General features: G+C 46.6%; 1 protein-coding gene across 1 annotated transcript in view; it reads right to left on the reverse strand.

Annotated features, from left to right (window-relative positions):
• The window catches only part of NUP188 (nucleoporin 188), a 3305077-nt gene that overhangs the window by 3164947 nt on the left and 117007 nt on the right, over nt 1-23123 (reverse strand). The window contains exon 4 of the mRNA XM_044058121.1: nt 3096-3180. Coding sequence (XP_043914056.1) covers nt 3096-3180 — 85 coding nt within the window. The remainder of the gene's footprint in view (nt 1-3095; nt 3181-23123) is intronic.

The raw sequence follows: 23123 nt of genomic DNA on the forward strand, positions 1-23123 counted from the left end.
ACACTGGAAAGGACCAATTCTTAGTAGGCCAGTGCCTACTGAACCTGGGTGGCTGCACTTGCAAGAAATCTTTTACAGTTTGCATAGATTTAGCTTTGTCTTCCATCTTTTTTAAAACCTCTTCTGCCTTATTACCAAACAGACTGTCCTGCTGTAAAGGAGCATCAAACAATTTAGCTTTAACATGATCAGGCAGATTTTGCACCTTGAGCCAAGCCTGCCTTATCACAGACCCAGTTATGGCGGCCCTGCAAGAGGCCTCTAAGGAATCAAAACCACATTGCAAAGTATGCTTTCCAACTTGTTCAGCTGAATGCAATAAATCCTGCAACTCTTCATTTTCCACACAATCAGAAATCAACATCATTTTCTGTTTCAGTAAGCCCATAACATGCTGTTGATATTTAAGCATATGAAATTGGCAGTTTAAAGCCCCGATTGCCAGGGTTGCAAACACATAAACCTTCTTACCCCATCTATCCAGCGCCCTGTAGTCTATCAGAAGGGGTAGGATTTTTAGCTTTAGAAGCCTTAACACCCTTGGGACCCTGAGAAATAGTTTCAGGGTCAGCAGCAGGATTTTTGAAAAGAAATTTGTGGGAGTCAGGAACCCTGTAATATCTGTCTGGCTTACTAGGAGCCGGAGGCAGGGAATCAGGAGCCATGTTGGATTCTGAGAAATCATCAACAATGTCTAAAACAGAAGGTACAGCCAAAGGCCTATGCTAAGGAAGAAGAAGAAAAACCCTAAGCCTCTTTTTGGATTCTGAGAAGTCCTGACTCTCCCAATGAAAATGTTCCATTAAGGTATGCAAAGTCTCTCCAAAAGAAAAATCCTCAGAAGGAAAAGCAAAAGGGATGGATTCCTCTGCATCAGAGTCCTCATAAGGTGGAATAGAAAATTCCTGATCAGAAGAAATGGAAACCTGATCTGAAGATTCATAATCAGTGCCTTGCCTAGGCCTCTTTGCAGGGGGGGGGGGGGGGGGGTTGGGAACCTCTGATCAAGGTAATTAAATCCTCAGCCATTTTGATAATTTGTGGCTCATGCGTCAGTTTTTCAGACACAGAAGTAGGTTTTGGCCTTGTTTTTGATGATGGTGTCTGTTTAGTATACAAATGTTGAGGCCTGAAAACACCCTCAGAATCCAGTGCCTCCTCAGCGGCTCCGGACCCATCGAAGGGAGAGACAGCCGCGGGTTCAATACATGAAGAATCTCGCGGCATACCAGCTCCAAATGGGTCTCTGTAGAGGCCTGAGACTCAAAAGTAGAGGGCATCAAGGGCTGCGAAAGCACCTCACCGAGTACCGGCGACCGGCTTAGAAGAAGCTTCATTGGTTTTGGACCTCGCCGGTCTGTCTCTGTCTTTTTCTTTGCATTTATTTGTGAATTCCAGTATTAGGATTGCTAACTGACAACATTTCAGGATAGTTAAATCTTGAACCAAAGTATTTAGAAGCAAAAACATACCGACGCTTAATAGTGCGTTGGTTAAATTTAGCACACAACCAACAGCAAGGCAAGTTGTGATCAGAGCCTAGGCAAGGAATACAGTACAAATGAAAATCCTTATGAGGTATTTGCTTCCCACAAATACAATTATTAACTTTTACTGACATCGGTAAGGAGCAAGAAAAAGTTTCCCCAACGGGGTACTTAGCTTTAGTTTGAAAACTTCGGTTCTGAAACTCAAAAACGAAAATTTCAGGAGTCGGCCGACCGGCACTTGCGAACTGCTTCCGCTTCGGGCACCACGCGGCAAGAAAGACGGATTAAAATGGCGTCAGCTGCATGTTTTAAACCCCCGACGACCTGACGTCATGGAAGAGGAGACAGCAACCGACGCAGGACCCAAGACTTTGTTATTCAGGCCAACTGAGGGCAACCTGCCAGCAGATTACCCAAATGTAATGACTGCAAAAGTGAAACATGAAGAACATCTGCAACTGCTGTGATGGCAGTGGGACCCTCCTCTGAAGTTTACCCAGCACAGGCATTCTACTAGTAGTGGTGCCTAGATTAATCTTAGAAAATTGAGATAGCCTGTATGAAAAGGAAAGCAAGAGACTGTCACTTTCCATAGTGGTGAACCCATCCTTCCAAGCTACCTTCCAGGACTTGCAAGGACAGACATTTGGTGATAACTTTCAAGAAAGCATAAGAAAATACCTACCGGAGATCATCTTTACAGGAAGAGGTTTATTACCACCATCCAATCCATCACAGGCAAGCTCCTGAGCTTGCTAGCATATCAACAGTATTCCCACAGTTGAAAATAAAGCAGGATAAGTAAAAAGCCCATTGCAGAAACTATTGCAAGGAGCTTTTCCACAGCCCTTTCTCAGAATTCAAAATCACCTCTTGGGGATGAACTGAAGTTAAGAGTTGAACACTTCCAACCTCATGAAGACAAAATGTAAAAAGAGTTGGACCAGTGTCTGGCCTTTACTTCCTTTCCACTTCATCACCCCGTTTAAGAACTCAGGATCATACAGAGCCCAAATGCTGATCCATATGCTGAGTACCCACTACAGCCACCTTTTTCAAGCAGTTCTATTCATACCTCGTGTACAGTTGGGATGAACCAATGTATTTGTGACAGTTTCACTTCTTACTCCTTTCCTAATCAATAAAGTCCATATGGGCTCTGGCTAATGATCCAGTCACCTAAACAGAAAGGTTTCACATTGTAGGAATCAAACATTTCACATTGTAGGCATCAAACAAAGACTTTTTTCTAGGATTACTACTAGGATCAAAATACAAAATGTGCAAGTAGCAGAAAACTGGAGAATGAACTAGATACCGAGAATGACTCCCACAGTTCTGGTCAAGCACATGATGTCAAGGGCCATCCAGAAGAATGTGCAAGTCCAATGGAAGAGCTAAAGAAATTCTGAAATGGTTTCATTTAATAATAAAAAAGATCGGTTACTTTTAAAGGATTTCTGCAGCTGGAATTATAAAGGCTTGTGCTAAAAGCCTTATGAATGTTAAGAACTCTTTATACAGTTCCTTCACATAGTGTCACATAACCCAGAATTGCACATTCACTCAGAGATACTTCCTTTTAATTCAGACTTGCATACTTACTAAAAGTGTGCTTATTCTCAGTCCAAACTCCTTTAGTGGTGCAGCTATAACGTTATTAGCTTTTAACTTCTCAGCAGATGATGTACTGCAAACAAAAAAAAGCACTTAATATAGTCCCCACAGTCATGAATGACACAAAAATCACAAAACATTAATGAAAATATTAATCAATTTTGAAAAAAAAAAAAATAAAAAAAAAAAGTGTCTTTTGTACAAAGCTGCAACTATGCAAAAAAAAAAAAAAAACCACAAAGTTATGTCCTTACCATAACGTTCCACCTGAGTTGTCAATCTTTTCATTCATTCTTGACAAATGGGACTCTGTTCAGACTCCTCGGAACCGGCTCGGCAGTTATACAGCTTGCGCCAGACAAACACTCTAAGGCTCTAATCGCAATAGCCCTCTCTACATTACCTCAGATTGAGTCTGCAGCCAAAATATAGAAAAACAGAAGCTCTGTCTAAGGCTAACCCTATAAACCTCCCAGAACAAAGGTCCAATCTTCTACAAGTCCTTTGGAGGGGGCAGGAGGGTGGCATGTCAAGAATGAATGAAGATAGACAACACAGATGGAACGTTATAGTAAGGACTTAACTTCTTTAGCTGATGTCAATCTTCATTTATTTTTGATGAATGGTACAAAGTCTCCAGCTACTTTAGATCCTGGGTAGCCCTAAGGAAGGATATTCCTGAGCACTAGAGCCAAAAGATGCTCTTCCCCTGGAGACCATGTCCAATTTGTAATGAGTGATAAAGGTATGGGGAGAGCACCCCACATTGCACCTGCACATAGATCTTCCATGGAAGTCTTGGAATGGAAAACAGCTAAAATGGATACAGATCTGGTGGAATGCTATAACTGGCGCAGGTAGCTTGAGCTTAATATGACTGTAGATAAAGGTGACACAATCCCTAAGCTATCTTGATAAGGTAACTTTGGAGACCGGTTTATCCAAACTGGGACCCGAAAAGGATACGAATAATTGATCTCATTTTCTAGATAGTTTGGTTCTGTCCAGGCAGAAACACAACTGTCTGTGGACATCCAGCAGTATTCACCTTTATTTGAAAAATATGAAAAAAAAAAGACAAGCAAATCTATACTATCTGGTTAATATTAGATTCTGAGACCACTTTAGGAAGGACGGACGGACTGGCTCTTAACGATGTGCTATCCTTGCGAAAAATCATACAAGTGTGTTTTCACACAGCCTGTAATTCAGAAACTCTCCAGTACCAGGGTCAAATCCCATGCAGCTACACGACCCCTGAATAGGGGGGTTTAAATATAAGGCACCTTTAAGGAAGGCTTTGCATAAACGATGAGGAAATCAAGGTATGGTCATCAAACCCATTGTGAAAATTGGAAATGGCTGCTAACTGGACTGATGATGGAAGTAGAAGCTCCTAGTTCAAAAAGTGAAGCCAGTAATTCCAAGACCTTGTCAGCCAGTGCTGAAAAGGGATCTAGATCATTCATAGTGCCCCGATTGAGAATCTCTTTCATTTGCCAAGATACTTTCCTAGTGGACGGTTTATGAGAAGCCAAAACAATTTTTTGTACTGAAGATAATTTGTTTTGCTTGGCAATTAATGGAATTGAAGATACCAAGCCATAAACTTGAGATTGTGAAGACTGGGATGCACCAATCTCTGCGGGTGAGACAGCAGGTCTGCAACTGGGTCCAGAATCCAAGGACAATGTAGATGAGGCCAAAGGAAGGGGAACCAGACCTGATGGGGCAAATAGGGTGCAATGAGGATCACTTTACTTCTCAACCTTTGGGCTTTCCTCAAGAAAAGGGGATCAGCAGAATAGGGGGAAGGCATAAAGTAATCCTGTGGTCAAACGAGGAGTGCATCTCTCGGGACTCCCCCGTGTAGGGGAATTAGGGCAAAATAGCTGCTGCATTTGTTGTTCATTGATGAGGGGAAAAGATCACAGCAAGGCTGGCCCCAGTGACGAAAGATTTTCATCGCTATATTGTGATTGAGAGACCACTCGCGTGGCAGGAGGATACATCTGCTCAGTTTGTCCGCAATCACATTGGAGCTTCCCTCGATATGCATTGCTATTGGAAAGTGGTTGGAAGTGATAGCCCATTGCCAAATCCTGAGAGCTTCCTGACACAGGGGATAGGCTCTGGTTCCACCCTACTTGCTGATGTACCAGACTACTGACATGTTGTTCGATTGGATTGCAACTGTCTCCAAAGGAAGGGCAGACAAAGGCTTGCAATGCTAAAAGCACTGCCCTCAATTCTAGGATGTTGATGTGCAGATTGGTCTCTTGCAAGGACCAAGTGCCTTGGACTGCCTTTCCCAGGTAATGCCCCCCCACACACACACACCTGATCTGGGAAGTATCTGTGGTCACTTTGGCTGTGGGCAGTGAAGGAAAGATGGTGCGGCCACACATTTTTATTTCTGACTTCATCCACCACTATAGATAATTTTTGCAATGATTTATTAGAATTGGGTGAGACACTGGCTGTGACAGAATTGACCACTGCACTGCCAAGAGCCACCGAAGCAGCCTCATACGATACCTTGTGAGGGGTACTAAGGCTATGGTCACTGCCATAGTTCCCAGAGTTTGAAGGACCAGAAGAGCAGGAACCTTGTTTTCGTAAAGATTATCTGTAATTGTGACCTTAATTTTTGTAGCCTATGGAGAGGAAGAGAGGCTATACAAGAAACTGTATTTAGGCATGCTCCTATAAATGTTATATCCTGTGGAGTGAACTGGGATTTTTTTGTGTTGATTGAAATGCCCAAAGATTCAGAAAGGTGCAACAAAGTATGTGATGTAAAGGGGCAGTGAGGAGCTAGTCATCTAGGTATGGAAACACTCAATCCGCATAGCGACAAGTGAGGTGTTACCACTGCCAAGCATTTGGTGAACACCCTGGGGGCTGTGGTGCGACTGAGGGGCACCACTCTGAAATGGAAATGACTGGCACCCGGCCGAAGTGGAGGAACCTTCTGGAGCGTTTGTACATCTTTATGCGGTAATATGCATCCTGAAGATCAACACAGCACATCCAATCATTCTTCTCCAGAAAAGGAAGGACAGACAGAACCATGACCATCTGGAATTTTGTCTGCTGAACAAACTTGTTCAGAAAGCTGAGATCTAATATTGGTCTCCAGTCCCCTGTCTGTTTTGGCACTAAAAATAACCTTAAGTAAAATCTGGATCCTTTTTGGTCTGGTGAGACTTCTTGGATTACTTTTTGAGCGACTTTTGAAATTCATCTGCTGCTAGATCCCTCTGATTGGGAGGAACATGGGGGGGGGGGTTCCCCTTTTGGACTTCGGTAAGAGATTGAAGGGAATTTTGTAACCTCTGGATGATAGTTCTCTGCACCCACGTATATGAAGTTATCATTAGCTAGGCTGTTTGGTGCAGTGAAAATCTTCCCCCGACAACTTACAGAGGTAAGCAAATCAAACTTCTGTTCAAGCAGCACTGATAGGATGTCAGGAGATGGAATCTCTGGAGCCCTGATCATGCGGGCCTCCTCTGCCACATAGAGGGCCTCTTCCATTTGAACTCCCCTCTCTGCCCAGAGGTGAGTATTCACCACGTGTGTCCTGAAAAGCCCCTTGGGATTTTTTGAACCACATTTTTCCACTGTCCTGATTCCTTGAGTAGGCTCATTGAGGAGTAGAAAAACGGATGCTCACAGTAAAAAGGGTCTTTCCATCTTTCGCACACCTGGCTAGTGTGTCTGAATTTGGGGCCAAACAAGGGAGAGCTGTCAACAGGAGCATTGACGAAGGAAGACTTGAAATGTTCCGCGAAGTCACACAAGTGCATCCAGGCGTAACACCTGTACCTACTGCCCTAGTCGTTCCTTCAGCTGCATGAGCAATGAGCCACATGGACAAAGTCAATACAGACTCCAGGATGACAAGCTGAGAGGCAACCTTATCCCTTATCTTGTCAGACATGGCTCCAGCTAGGGTATCCCAGATTTCCTTTATCATATCCCTTTGGAGTCTAGAAAAAAGTGTGCCATGAAATTCAAGGACCTAAGAGCGAAGATAGAGGATGCAAAGTTCGCTTCTGAAACTTGTCCATCATCTGAGACTCTTGGTTAAGAGGCTGGACAGTGGAACTCTCCTCAGCAAGTTCCTTCTTTGTGGCCACCACCACAACCATGGCACCTACTAATAAAACTCTTTCCCCAGTGTGGTTGAACCTGTCAAAATTTTATATGGCCTCCCAAGAATAGTCTGTATGGAATCAGGAGCCTTCCACTCCTGCTGCCCGACAAGTTTAATAAGGTAGTCAGCGGGAGGGGTCACCCAGGAAGTACATTGGCAAACACCAAAAGCCTGCAAGAATACATTTCCTCAGAGGACGGCTTGCTGGACTACCAATCACTCCTCTGTTTCAGGATTTCTAGGATGTCTCCAAAGGAGACATCCTCGGGGGAAGACCGGGGCGAACCCTCCCCTTCATCATAATCTGTGTGTTCTATGACAGATTCTTCTGGGGAATCCAAATGCTTCCTCTTGCAAGTCTTCTTATTAAGATGGTTCCTCAGTCAGGATCTCTGAGGAAGATTCCGAAGAAGAGGGGCCTTGAATGGGTACATCTCGCTGTTTGTGCCCCCTGTCCCGACAGGAGAGGTGGAGACAGCTGCGGTCCAGAAGGTACAAATATATGACACTCCAATGAAGATGGCGTCAGCTAGGAGCCTGCAGAGGCTAATGCTCTCTCCATGATCTGGAAGGCAGGACCCCCAGAAGAGATATGGGAGTCTAGAACCACGCAAGATAACCTCGGAACCAGAGTCACACCCCAGTCCGAAGGGCCGCCCTTCAAAACAGGTGCCAGGGGAGGGTCCAAAACTGTCAGGGGTCCGAGAGCCAAAGATGGTGCCCATGCAAACAACCGGTACCATACTGTAGGCCCCCAGAACAAACAGCCAAACCACGGTCCCGGGTGTCTATTGGGTCTAATGGAGCCAAAGACATCAGAGCCTACCTGGTACCGACGAAGGGGCTACTGACAGCATGGAGACAGCTGGAACCAGCATAGTCTAAGAGGTGGGCTCTGAACCTTGAAAGAAGTCGAAGGAGAATGATCTGGAGTAGTCCTGGGAGAGTATATTTCGGCTTCAGAAGAGAAGGAGGTCTGCATGGGCGCAGGAAGACCCCTGGCCACCAAAAGCTGATCCACCAATCTAACTACATCCACTTTGGAAAGATTTCTGGATGAACAGACCAACACTCCTGAGTGAGACTCTGGCCTGTCCATGAAAAGACGGGGGGAGATGACCAAAAAATGGGTCTGCAGAAGGGAAATATCTTGTTCTGGGAGGTATAAATGCTTCTAACGTCGGCACTGTAAGCTGCGGAGCAGAAGGAGAAGTTGGAACAGAGTGGGAAGTCAATGAAGCTGGTGTACATGAGGTTGTCTGTGCCGAGACTGTTGACACTGACGTAGCAAAGATCAGTGTAGAAAACGTCAGTACCAATGGAGACCTGTCAGTGCCGAAGGTTGTTTTTTCAGCCATTTTTGCAATTTTAGTCCTTGGTTTCGAAGACACAGATGAAACAGGCGACTTGTGAGATTTCGATTCCGGAGCCAATGGTGAGGTCTGCACTGAATGGCTTCTCTTTTTTTACTCGGATTTGGATGACTGGCTTAGGAAGGACTTCTTCAAAGGAGGATTTCAGAAATCCTTTTAAAATTAGAAGTTATGTACCTACCATAACGTTCCATGTTAGTTGTCTTCTCTCGCCTTCTTTCTTGCTGGATGGGTTCGGAGCCGATCCTCGGCTCCGACTCGGCACTTGCTAAGCTTGAGAACTCCTTTTACCAGCTCGAGGCAACCCTATATCCCATGATGCAAGGCGTGACTACCTCAGATCGCGTTTGGTAGCTATAATACCCTGCTAAATAATACTATTCCCAAAGGAAGAGCAAAGACTAACCTAGAAGAACTAGGCAAAAAAGTTCTTAAGATAGACTCTTTCTACTGAAGACTCAGGAGAGTGAAACCTGAGAAAGAGAAGCCCTTCAAGATCTGTCCAGGCCAGGGGGCAGGAGGAAGGGACGCAAGAAAGAAGGCGAGAGAAGACAACTAACATGGAACGTTATGGTAGGTACATAACTTCTAAATGTTAAGTTGTCAATCTCGCCTTCATTCTTGCTGGATGGGACCGCGTCCCTAGCACCTGTATCCCGGGTGGCTCAATGGAACAGACTCTTGAGTACTGTGGAACCAAAACTGGCTCTGTCCCTGGAGGCCAAATCTAATTTGTAATGAGAGACAAAGGTATGAGGAGTGGCCCAAGTAGCTGCTGCACAAATGGTATCAATGGGTAGCCTATCCTGAAAAGCTGTAGATGTGGACAGGCTCCTGGTTGAATGTGCTTTCGGTTTTGAGGGTAGTTGCTTGCCTCTGAGCGAATACACATAAGAAATGGTAGAAGACAACCATCTGGATAAGGTCACTTTCGACACTGGGAGACCTTTCCTGTTTTCTGCATAGGAAACAAATAATTGATCAGATTTCCTGAATTGTTTAGTTCTATGCAAATAATATCTGAGTTGACGATGGACATCCAAAAATGAAGTTTTTGTTCAGCTCTGTCGGAATAATTAGGGAAAAAACTGGTAGATCGATGGATTGATTAATATTAGTCTGAGAAACAACTTTGGGCAGAAAAGATGGATTAGTTCTCAAGGATACCCTGTCCTTGTGAAAAACTAAGTATGGGGAACGGATGCAGAGAGCTTGAAGTTCAGATACCCTCCTTGCTGAAGTGACAGCCACTAAGAATATTGTTTTCCAGGTCAGCAACTTTAAGGAGCATGAAGCAGACGGTTCGAAAGGGGGTAAAATCAAGGATGCTAACATCAAATTCAGATCCCATTGTGGAGGAGGATGTTTTACTGGAGACTTTAGGAGAAAAACACCTCTCAGAAAAGCTTTGCATAGTCTATGCGACATTATGTTATGATCTTGCAAGCCAACATGATATTTAGAAATTGCTGCCAGTTGAACTTTAACTGTCGATGAAGAAGATCCTGACTGAAAAACTTCAGCCAGAAAATCTAAAATTGAATGCACCGGTGCAGTAAAAGGATCAATGCGCCTGGAGTTTGCCCATAGGGAAAAACGTTGCCACTTGCTAGCATAAACCGTTCTGGTGGACGACTTTAAGGAAGCTATTAAGATATCTCTGACAGGATCAGGGATCATAGGAAGCCTGGCTAGGGAAGGAAGTGGAGCAACCAAGCAGTGAGGTTGAGAGAACGAATGGCCCGGTGCTGTTGACCCGTTTGGTGGATCAGAAGATCCGGAACTGGGTCCAGATGCCAAGGCTGCACCAGGAGATGACGATGTAGGGACGGAAACCAAATTTGTTGAGGCCAGTAAAGGGCAATGAGAATCAACTTGGCTCTCAAAACGGTAGCTTTCTGAATGACCTGTGGAATTAAGGGGAATGGGGGAAAGGCGTACAGAAGTCCCCGGGCCAATCCTGGGTTAGAGAGTCTCTCAGGGGATGGCCTGGTAGGGGAAAGAGGGTGAAGTCCGGGCATTTGCTGTTTTGGGGTGTAGCAAAAAGGTCGCAACAAGGGGTGCCCCACTTCTGAAAAATCTCATCCACTACCGATTGTTTGAGAGACCACTCGTGAGGCATGAGAATAGCTCTGCTCAGTCTGTCCGCTAAGAGGTTGGACCTGCCGGGGATGTGCGTTGCTATCAGAAACCGATAAGAGGAGATTGCCCATTGCCAAAGTCTGAGAGCTTCTCGACATAAAGGATAGGACCTGGTCCCGCCCTGTTTGTTGATGTACCAGACTACAGACATGTTGTCCGTTTGAACTGCAATAGTCCCGAGGGAAGAAAGTCGTTGAGGGCTTGCAACGTTAAAAGCACCGCTCTCATCTCCAGGACATTTATGTGCAGATGGTATTCTGTGGGTTGCCAAGTCCCGTGGACCATCCTGCCCTGATAATGCCCCCCCCACCCGATCAGAGAGGCATCCGAAGTGACTGTGGCAACCGGAGTTGGGGGAACAAATGGTCGGCCCTGATGGAGCAGAGGGGAAGATATCCACCAGGTTAGAGGAGTCCTGCACGATTGTGTAAACAAAATTTCGTGCCTCATGGGTAGGTTCTGGAACGACCACTGAGTGAATAACATCCACTGCAGAAGACGCATGTGGAAGTGAGCTAATGGTAGAAGTACAATGACCGCAGCCATAAGACCTAGAACCTTCAGAACCAATCTGGCTCTGACTTTGTTGCTCAGTAATATGATCCAAATGTATTTTTGGATGTCCAGAATTCTCTGATCTGTTAGTCTGGCTAACATACTGACGGTGTTTAGTTCTGCGCCTATAAAGGTAATAGACTGGCAAGGCAGCAGAGAAGATTTTTCGAAATTCACTGAGATTCCCAACTTTTTGCAAATCTGCAGAGTGTAGTCTCTGCTTTGAAGAAGCTGATGCTTGGTGGTGGCGGAGAGGAGCCAGTCATCCAAATAAGGAAACACCTGGAATCCTTGACGTCTCAGATGAGCCGTAACCACTGCCATGCATTTGGTAAACACTCTGGGGGCTGAAGTGAAGCCAAAGGGCAGGGCTCTGAATTGATAATGACTGGTCCCTAGCCGAAAGCGGAGAAACCTCCTGGAGCGTCTGTGTATCTTTATGTGATAGTACGCATCCTGAAGGTCTATCGAGCACATCCAGTTGTCCTTGCCCAAAAAGGGCAGAATGGACTGAAGCGTGACCATCCGGAATCTTGCCTTTTGACAAATCTGTTTAGATTGCTCAGGTCTAAAATTGGTCTCCAATCTCCGTCCTTTTGGGGACCAAAAAGAATCTTGAGTAGATGCCGGATCCTACTTGGTCTGCTGGAACAGTTTGGACGGCTCTTTTTTTCTAGGAGCTTTGAGACCTCCTGTTTTGCCAAATCCCTTTGACCGGGTGAGATGTCTGGAAGGGATTGGTGAGGTACGGGATACCTTTCGAAGGGGATTTTGTAACCCTCGGATATGATCGACTGTAGCCACGTCTTGTGAGAGGGAACGCCAGGCTACTGGGTACAGCGATATCCTTCCCCCGACTGCCTCCAAGGGTGGACAGTCTGGCAACACCTCAGGGATGCTGAAAGGGTTTTTCAGGAAGAGGCTCCCTGCTACCCTGATTCTGGGGACCCCCCCTGCCTCTAGGGCGGCGTCTATTATTGTTACCCCCTCTGCCTCTGGGGGTAAACTGACCACTTGTGTCCGGCGTAACTCCTTGGGCTTTACGGAACCACATCTTTCCTCCTTTCTGACCTTTGGGATAGGGTCTTGAAGGAGTGGAAAAATGGACTCCTACGGCAGAAAGGGTTTTGCCATCTTGTTCACACCTGGTCAAGGTTTCCTTCACCTGAGGTCCGAACAAAGCCGAACCATCAAAGGGGGTATTGGTGAAGGGCGCCTTAAAGGGGTCCTTGAAATTACAAAGCCGCATCCAGGCCTGTCGCCTAAGTGCCACTCCTGTGCCTGCGGCTCTGCTCGCTCCATCGGCCGCATAGGATATGAGCCGCATGGAGGAGTTGGTTAAAGAATTTAGGATTGCTAGCTGTGAGGCAATCTTGTCTTGAGCCCCAGCAGCTGAAGGATCCTGAACCACTTCACCTAGTTCCTTGAGAATATCTCTCTGAAGTCTGGTGAAATGACAAAGGTAGTTCAGCGAACGCATAGCAAAGGTCGCTGAAGAAAACATCCGCTTGCCATACCTATCCATGGTCCTAGAGTCTTTGTTAGGAGGATGGACAGGCACGGAAGGATCCGCAAGTTCCTTCTTGGTGGCCGCCGCCACCACCATAGCATCCACAGAGACGCCCTTAGAAAGAAACTGCTTGTCTGAAGGGGCCGTAATAAATTTGGATGGCCTCCTGGGGACAGGTTCCACAGAATCCGGGGCTGCCCACGCCTTCCGAGCCACTACCTGCATGAGTGGGTCGAAGGGTGGAGACACCCAGGAGGTGGAGGGTCGGGATCCAAAAGCCTCCAGGTATACAGACATCCTCGGAGGGGTCAATGGAAGGCCAGTTCCCCCTCTGTTTGAGGAGTTCCAGGATGTCTGAAAAGGAGACATCCTCAGAGGGGGACCGGGGGGGAACCCTCCGACTCATCTAAGTTGGTATCTGATGTTGTAGACTCAGGGGAGTCTGTGTGCTTCCTCTTACAAGTCCTCTTGCGTGGGGGTTCTCCTGCGGGATCAGGAGAAACCTCGGAAGAAGAAGTTATTCCCAATGGGGAAACCTGGGGCGATGGATCCCTGGGCTTGGGAGCAAGAGGCTGGCAAGAGACATCAACAGGCACCGAAGAGGGAGGAGCTAAAGGAATGGACCATTGACCTGGCTCAGGTGCCAGGACACTCCTCATCACCTCAAAGGCTCCTCTCCCAGGGAGACCAGAATACTCCTGTTCCGAAGAGACAGGAATTCCCGGCTCCACTGAGACAGAAGGCTCCGAGGCCGATGTCGGTGCCGAGCTCACCAAAGCGAAGCCCGAGAGGGAGAGCGGGTCGGACAAGGGTCCGATGCTACTAGCCCCTCGGAGCCGACAAGGGAAACTCGACGACGGATCCCTCCAAGGAAGGTCTCATGGAGGAGATCGGAGCCGAAGACGACGGAGCCGATAGGGGATGTATCGGCACGACACGGTCACTGTCCCGAAAAGCTCCGGCTCCGAACTCTGGAGGAGAGTCGGAGGAGGAAGTTCAAGGGGAAGAGCAATAGCCGAAGTCTGTTGAGACGGGCTATGGAGCATTTGGGCTAGTGCCTGTGACTTCAACAGCCTGCTTACCACCCTCTCTAAATCGTGGTCTGACAGCCTGGAAGATCTCGAAGATCGGCTCCGATGACTCCGTTCCGATAAAAGAGGAGACCTCGGAGCCGAGCGAATAGACTCCAGAGAAGGGGACCAAGATCTCTTCTTGGACGAAGCCATCGGAGCCGACGTCCTCTCTGTTCCAGATGGAGCCGAAGACTTTTCGGCTCCGATACTGGATAACACCTCGGCACCAGCCGGTGCCGACAAGGCAACTGGAGACTGTGTGTCGGAGCCGGAAGGAACCGACACTACCATCTCAGTGGAAGAAAGATCGGCTCCAGCCGGAGCCGATCTCGACTCCGAAGGAGTCGGAGCCACCGGGGAAGGCTTAATAACTGTAGCCTGAACCTTAGGTGACTTGGAAGGTTTACCCGACCCAGTCTTTGTCGGTGAACCTTCTGGCTTTAATAAGCCACGGAGGATCAATTTGTTCCTCCTCTCCTGCAAGACTCTCTGGCTAAAAGAGTGGCATATAGCACAGAAGTCCTGCAGGTGTAAAGGCCCCAGGCAGTACACACAAGAAGTGTGACCGTCTGTCAGAGACATCTTCTGACAGCACGAGTCAAACTTCTTGAAGCCTGAGACCTTTCCTTCCCTAGACATAGTCTAAGAAAAAAAACAATAAAACACACACTCAACAATTCACACAATTAACCCCAAAACACACACAAACTGACAGGGATTAAACAACTGGGAGGCTTAGGCCTAACCGAGAAATATAACTTTTACCCAAAAGGAGGAATATAGGGTGGGCACTAGTATAGTTATACACACTATAAAATAAACTAACAAAAAATATGAAAAAGGGAGGGAAAACCCTTGAAAAATCTGTTGAATTAGAAAACTCACCTGAGCTGGCAAAAAAAAGAGACCTCTTTGCGAAGCGACAAACGAGATCTGAGGTAGTCTCGCCTTGCATCATGGGATATAGGGTTGCCTCGAGCTGGTAAAAGGAGTTCTCAAGCTTAGCAAGTGCCGAGTCGGAGCCGAGGATCGGCTCCGAACCAATCCAGCAAGAATGAAGGCGAGATTGACAACTTAACATTAGGTTTATTTCAGAGTACTGCCAAAGTTCAGGCATTGAAACCTTGGCAGACTTTACACCCAGTTTCTAAGTGAGGCGCACCCAAGCAGTACACACAGGAAATATGCCCACCTGAATTTGGCATCTTTCTTCCACAATCCTGACATGCCCTTTTATTTTTCAGCCATGTTTAACACACCACACCACACACACACACCCCACACACCCCACACACCCCACACACACACACACACACAGACACCACACACACACACCACACACACCACACACACACACACACCACACACACACCACACACACACCACACACACCACACACACCACACACCACACACACCACACACACCACACACACCACACACACCACACACACCACACACTTAGAGAACAAAAGCAAGAAACTCTACTAACAATAGTAAGAAGAAATACCTACAACAGGTAAAGAAAAGCCAAGATACCAACAATGGTATCAAGAGATTACCCAAGAGGTAAAGGGAGAAAATAGGAACAAGATTTGGTCCGCCACTGTCTGATTGAGAGACCACTAGTGAGGCATGAGAATTGCTCTGCTCAGCCTGTCCGCTATAACGTTGGACTTCCCAAGGATACGCGTTGCTATCAGAAACCATTGGGAAGTGATCGCCCAGAGTCAGAGTCTGAGTGCTTCTCGACATAGGGGGTAGGACCTGGTTCCGCCCTGCTTGTTGATGTACCACACTACTGACATATTGTCAGTTTGAATTGCAATGGTCCCGGTAGGAAGAGAGCTGTGAAGAGCTTGCAACGTCAAAAGCACGGCCCTCATCTCCAAGACATTGATATGCAGATGGTACTCATGAGGCTGCCAGGTGCCTTGGACTGTTCTGCCCTGAAAATGCCCCCCCCCCCCACCTGATCAGGGAGGCATCCGTGGTCACTGTAGCCAATGGAGGAGGAAGAGCAAATGGTCTGCCCAGGGGTACTGATGGGGAAACCATCCACCAAGCAAGTTGGTTTTTGCATGTCTGTGTGATCATTATCTTGTGAGACATTGGAAGTTGCTGGAAAGACCATTGGGTGAACAGCATCCACTGAAGAATCCTCATATGAAAACAAGTAAGGGGAAGTAGTATGATAGCCGCTGCCATGAGACCCAAGGTTTTTAGGACGAATCTGGCCTGAATTTTTTTGCATCCTAATAAGACCTGCACATGTCGGCGAATGTCTAGCACTCCGTCTAATGGAAATCTCGCTGACATGTCCTTTGTATTTAAGTTTGCGCCTATAAAAGGTAATAGATTGACAAGGTGATAATGCAGACTTTTTGAAATTTATTGTGATGCCTAGTTTGGAGCAAGTTTGGGTGGTGTAGTCTCTGGTTCGCAGCAGGTGATGTCTGGCGGTAGCAGTAAGGAGCCAGTCGTCTAAATATGGAAATGACTGGAATCCTTGCTGTCTCAGGTGAGCGGTAACTACCGCCAAACATTTGGTGAACACCCTGGGGGCTGTGGTGAGACCAAAGGGCAGAGTTCTGAACTGATGACTGGCTCCCAGCCGGAAGCAGAGGAATCTTCTGGAGCGTCTGTCCATTTTGATACGGTAGGACGCGTCCTGAAGATCTATGGAGCACATCCAATTGTCCTGACACAGAAAGGGTAAAATGGACTGTTGCGTGACCATCCGGAACTTCGTTCTTTGAACAGACCTGTTTAGTCTGCTGAGATCCAGAATGGGTCTCCAGTCCCCTGTCTTTTTTTGGTACCAAAAAGAACCTTGAGTAAATTCCGGATCCTTGCTGGTCTGCTGGGACTGGCTGGATGGCTCTTTCTTAGCGGTTTTGAAATTTCTTGAACGGCTTGATCCCTTAGATTGGGTGGAACATCTGGAAGGGATTTGTTGGGAATGTAGGGAGTGAGAAGGAAGGGGATCATGTAGCCTTCGGAAATGATAGACAGTACCCACTTGTCTAGTGTTTACTTTGCCAGGCTTTTGGGTACAGCGATAATCTTCCCCCGACTGCCTCTGAAGGTGGACAGCCAGGCAGCACCTCAGGGATGCTGGAAGGGCTCGTCAGAGAAAGATGCTCTTTGGCCCCGATTTTGCAGACCCCCTCTGCCCCAGGAGCGGCATCTAATTGTTGTTCCCTCCTCTGCCCCTGGAGGGGAACTCTCCACGTGTGTCAGGCAAGGCTCCCTGGGGTTTCTGGAACAACATCTTCCCACTCTTCTAACCCTTGGGATACGGTCTTGAAGGAGTGGAAAAACGGACTCCCACAGCAGAGAGAGTCTTGCCTTCCTGCTCACACCTGGTAAGGGTATCCTTCACCTGTGGTCCAAAAAGAGCAGAACCATCAAAGGGGGTGTTTGTGAAAGACGCCCTGAAGGGTTCTGCAAAGTTACATAACCGCATCCAAGCATGCCTCCTCAAGGCCATGCCTGTGCCTGCAACCCTACTCACACCATCGGCTGTGTAAGATGAGCCGCATGGAGGAGTTTACTACCGAATTAATAGTTGCCAGCTGGGAAGTAACCTTAGCCTGGACCCCTGCAGCTGATGGATCTTGAAGGGTATCTCCTAGCTCTTTAAAGGAGATCCCTTTGAAGGCAGGTAAAGTGGCACACATACTTCAGCGACCTCATGGAGAAGGTCGCTGATGTAAACATCCGCTTCCCATATCTGTCCATCGTCCTAGATTCCTTATTAGGGGGATGGACAGACAAAAGTTTCAGCCAACTCCTTTTCTGTGGCTGCTGCTGCTACCACCATGGTATCAACGGGAACACCCTTAGTTAGAAATTGTTCATCTTGTGGTGCAGTAATAAATTGTGTGGGTCTTCGGGGGGTTGGTTCCACTGTGTCTGGGGCTGACCACGCTTTCCGAGCCACCACAGACATCAGTGGATCAAAAGGCGGAGACACCCAGGAGGTGGAGAGTCGCGAACCAAACGCGTCCAAAAATACTGACTCATCCTCTGCAGGGTTAAGGGTAGTCCAGTTCGCCCTCTGCCCAAGTATCTCAAGGATGTCTGAGAAAGATACATCCTCAGAGGGGGATCTCTGGGACCCTTCCAAATCCTCCAAGTCAGTATCTGAAGTGACAGACTCAGGGGAGTCAACATGCTTCCTCTTGCATTTCCTCTTTCGAGGGGGCTCCTCTGAATGAATAGGGGAGGCCTCGGAAGAGGAAGACACACCCAATGGGGGTGCCCTGGAGCACTTGTTCCCCACGCTTGGGGTCTGGAGGAGGGGCAGAGACAGGAGCAGGAACCATGGGGGGAGGAGCCAATGAGGCTGACCGTGAGGCTGACTCAGATGCCAGCACATTTATGACCTCGAAGGCGCCGCTTCCCAATACCGGAGAAGACTCCGGCGAGACCGGAATCCTTCCCGGCACCGAGAGAGACGGCTCCAAAGCCGATGTAGGAGCCAAACTCACCTGCGCCAAAGCTCAGAGGGAGAACGGGGTCGGACAAGGGTCCGATGCCACTTGCCCCCTCAGAGCCGACAAGGGAGTCCCGGCACCCAGATTCCTCCAAGGACGGCACCATGGAAGAGATCGGAGCCGACGACTGAACCGAAAGGGTAGGCATCGGTGCCGACGGTCCCAGCCCCAGCAAGCTCCGGCTCCAAGCTCAAGGAATGAGTCGAAGGAGGAACTACTGCAGAGAAAGATGGAGCCGAACCCTGATGAGGGGGGGCTGGATAACATTTTAGCCAGGGCCTGCGATTTTAAAAGCCTTCTCACCACTCTCTCCAAATCAAGGTCAGATAGCCTAGATGACCGAGAAGAGTGGGATCGAAGACTTCGCTCAGACTGCAACAAAGGCGACCCCGGAGCAGAGTGCATCGACTCTAATGAGAGCGTTTTCGACTCCCTGACGGTTTCGACAGCAGAGTCTTGGCAGACTGGGAGATAGGTACTTCGGTTCCAGCTGGAACCGAAGTTGATGCAGACGCCACACCCGACAACTGCTCCGAACTGGGAGCCGGCGGCTTCGATGGCTTGGAAGGTTTCACTGACAGACTTGGCCGGTGATCCCTCGGGTTTAAACAAACCCCTAAGGATAAGCTTATTCCTACGCTCCTGCAGGACTCTTGGACTAAAGGCATGGCACACCGAACAAGAGTCCTGCAGGTGTAGGGCGCCCAAGCAATAGACACAAGAAGTGTGACTGTCAGTGACATTTTCTGACAGCATGAGTCACACTTCTTGAATCCAGACACTTTCGTGTCTTTAGACATTCCTGTAAGGAAATATCAAATTACAAATAAAAAGTACAAAGGGAAGTAGGTAACTAGAAAAAAAAAAAAAAAAAAAACACACCGCACACAAGTTACCACACCTTAACAGCACACATACACTCTATACTAGAAGAAACGGTAAACAAACCTACCAACTACCACAATTTCTAGAGAAAAAATTTTTATACTTTAAAAAAGGAAAACAAGGATAAGCCTCTAACTAAAACGGCTACCTTAAGAAGGAAACTGGGAAGGGGGGGGGGGACTCTCTAAGAAGAAAGCGAGTTTTCAAGGGTGACACTAAACACCAACAAATACTACAGCTATGTATGAACACCAAGTATTCTAACAACTAACTATAATAATACACAAAAGCTCTAAATATATATCAGTAAAGTGAAAATTACGACCTGAGCCAGTAAACGCAACCTCGTAGCAGAAGTGGCAAACGAGATCTGGGTATCTAGTGCAAGGCATCATGGGATATAGGGGGGCCTCGAGCCAGTAAGCAGCTCTCGAGCTTTTGAAGATGGCAGAGTCGGAGCCGAGGATTGGCTCCGAGCCCAAAGAGCAAAAATGAAGGCGAAATAGACAACTTAACATGTGACTTTATGAATTCTTGAACCAAGCTTATTAAATGAAAAAAAGTTATGAATCCTTCCTTAAGGGTTTACTTCTGTGCAAGTAGAAGCTTAACTGTTTATGTATATCCGAGGTAAATTGCATTAATCTTTATTGGAATGATTTGGAAAACATACTGGTAAATGGACAGGCTGGTGTATATGTGCATCAGAAGCCACCTTGGAAACAAATAAGGGGTTACTCTGTAGACCTATTCTGTCTTGGAGAAAAAACAAGTAAGGGGAAAAAAAAAAAAAAAAAAAAAAAAGAGGACAGAGCCTGCAACATCAAAACTCTATTAGAAGAAATAGCTACCAAGAATAAGGCTTTATAGGGAAAAGAAAACCTTCAAATGTGCTGAAAATGCCAGTTCAAAATTTTAACTTCCAGCTCAGAAATGAGGTCCCAAGGAGGAACTAGTTCTCTAGTTAGAGGATGATGAAAAACTAAATTTCAGAGCTTGTGAGAAGGTAAGGAGAGTCGTTCATAATCAGAATGAAGATTTGAAATAGCTGCAAATTTCACTTTAAAAGCAGCAAATCTGGAAACAGCTTCAAACAATTTGCCAGGTATCAGAAAACGTATGGAAAAGCAGTTGTAGGGTCAAGGTTTTGTGCCATAGCCCAAACTGTAAATTGCTTCCACTTACCACAGTAAAGTTTACAAGTGGATTCATTCTGGGAAGCAGAAAAATCAATTGGTTAGTTTTAGGCTATGATGATCTGGGAGAGGGTTCCTGGATGGGTGAGGGAGCAGATCTTGTCTGGGATCCAAGTTCCAGAGGGGATGGGTCCCTAATGCAAGGTCTTAAGAAAAGAAACCAAATGTAGCTGGTCCAGTACAATGTGATAAAGATTACAGTGGCCATGCATATGCTGGTCTTCTGTATAAACCTGGTTATCAATACCAAGAAGGGATATGCATAGAACAGCCCAGGATGCCAAAGCTCAACTACATTGCCTCTCAGGGACTATCACAGCAAGGCTGGCCCCAACACCAGAATATGAGACATCAATGCTGGACTGAAAGCCAGTTAAGCAAGGCAAACTCAACTTCATGAGAATGTACACTGCTATTAGAAAGTGATAGGAATCAATCACCCATGGCAACACTGGCTTCCCAACATTAAAAAAATGAGACGGTTCCTCCCTGCTAGTTGATATACCAAACGGCTGTCATGGTGGTTTGGCTACAGATTACCCCTGCAGGCAGGAAGTCCTTTAGTTGCTGCAATAAAAAAGTGACAGTCCTCCTCTCCAAGACAAAAGAATGCTTCTTGTGAACATCAATGCTTGGACCATCCTCCCTCCTGCAATACCCCCTATCCCAAAAAGGAGGCATCCATGGTTATTATTTCTGCAGGCAGTGATAGAACAAAGGGTCTTTCCAAACGGATGTAGGTATAAAATTAGCCATCATTGTAAATGCTTCTTGTAAAAGGCTGGTAATCATAACGAGGGTTGAAAGCTGCTGTGAAACCTGAGACCACTGAGATGTTAGAAGGCACTGAAGCATCCATAAAAGGGGATAAACTACAGCATCAGTCAGCACCAGACCTGTGAGAATCAGACTAGCTGACGGATAAGTGGAGGAAAATTTGGATGGAGACTGAATCCTGTTGAGAGACAAGACACTGACCAAGTATGCAGCTTGTTGTGTCTAAGTGGCATATAATGATATGAATAGCCTGAATGGGTTGGAAAGATTGATTTCTCACCAGTTTAGGGAAATATCCAAGTTCAGAAATCCAATAATTTGCCTGGAAACAAGGCAAATATGACTGCACCATGACCATCCTGAACTGGGATGTTTAGATAGCAGAGGTCTAGAGTTAGCCTGAGGTGCTAGTTTTTCTTTACAGCCATAAAGAATCTTGAATAGAATCCTAACCATATCCGATCTGGTAGGACATCTTGAATGGCTCTTTTATAAATCAGAGAATATTTTAAGCTGGCTTTTACTGACGGGCTGGTACATCCAGAGGTAGCCATCTTATCAGGTGAGGAGGGTTCTGGGAAAAGGGAATTGTATAACCACTGGATATTATCATTCTTACCAAAGTAACCTGCATCATGGCCATTTATGCAGTAGAATAGAGCAGGGTTTCAAATTCAATTAACTGCAAATGCTGTATGAGGACTTGCAAACCCAGACAGTTGCCATAATCTCAGACAAAAAGTAATGCAGGCAGTATTGATAGAAGAATAAAGTAGTTTCTTCCCGCACCTACAATTATACTGGTTTGAGTGCTGCTTGATGTCAGAGGGCCACAAGTTTGAGATCCCTGGAGTAAAGGGAACAGCTACACCAAGCTGCCTCCACAGGGGAGCAGTCTGACAGCCCTTAAGAGATCGGGAGGTTACCTATTGGTGCAAGGCCCACAGTGTAATTGTTTCTGAAGACCACCTCTCCCTTTGGGTCTGCGTCCATTAAAAGGGACCATTTCTGTTGTGGTATCCACTGTTAAAAGGGGCCATCTTTACCATGGCCTTCCTTGTCAGAAGAGAACTCGCACAGTTGACGCTTGGCTTTTTGGAACCACACAGATTTGAGCCCCTTTTATTTCTAATAATGATCTTTGTGGTCGTCTCAAATCAGACTCCTACAGCACTTCTTGCTCGCACTTCTGCATATTCCTCACAAAAAAAAAAAAAAAAAAACTTAATAATCAGTCACAGGAGGCATTTGCAAAGGGCACTTTAAAATTTGTCCATAATGTCAAAGACGAAGCCAGCCTTGGTGCTTTATAGTAATGCTTGCTCCAGCATTATTTGTGACCCTCATGAAGACATTAGCAATATTTAACATCATGCCCGGAATGGTCAAAGGTTTCCTGAAGTCTAATGCAAGTGATCTTGTTAGAAGGACAAAAGCTTGCTGCGCCAGATCTCTATGGAAGCAATTCATACAAGTGATGCAGTTCAAGGCCCTAAGGGCATATTTCCCTGAAAAGTACAGTTTTGTACCTACCATAAATGTAGATGTTCGAAGATCCACATTGCTGCAGTCCTTACACTTGGGTAGTCCGCTGTCCTCGGTCGGCCCGAATATCAAAGTATAAGGCTGACGTCGGTCAAGGCGCATTTGACTGACATCAGGACGTCAGGGTACAAATGCGCATGACCGACGTCATATCCTCAGTCTTTTCTTGCCCCAGATGTCAGAAGACCCTAAAAAGAAAGGTCAAAACCAAAAGACAGCAAACAACCAACCAACCACCCTAGCACTAAAAATATGTACGATATATACAATATACACCATATTGACAACCCAACCCAC

The sequence above is a fragment of the Protopterus annectens genome, chromosome 16.part0 (genome assembly GCF_019279795.1).
Source record: "Protopterus annectens isolate FY-2018-M chromosome 16.part0, PAN1.0, whole genome shotgun sequence".
NCBI lineage: Eukaryota > Metazoa > Chordata > Ceratodontiformes > Protopteridae > Protopterus > Protopterus annectens.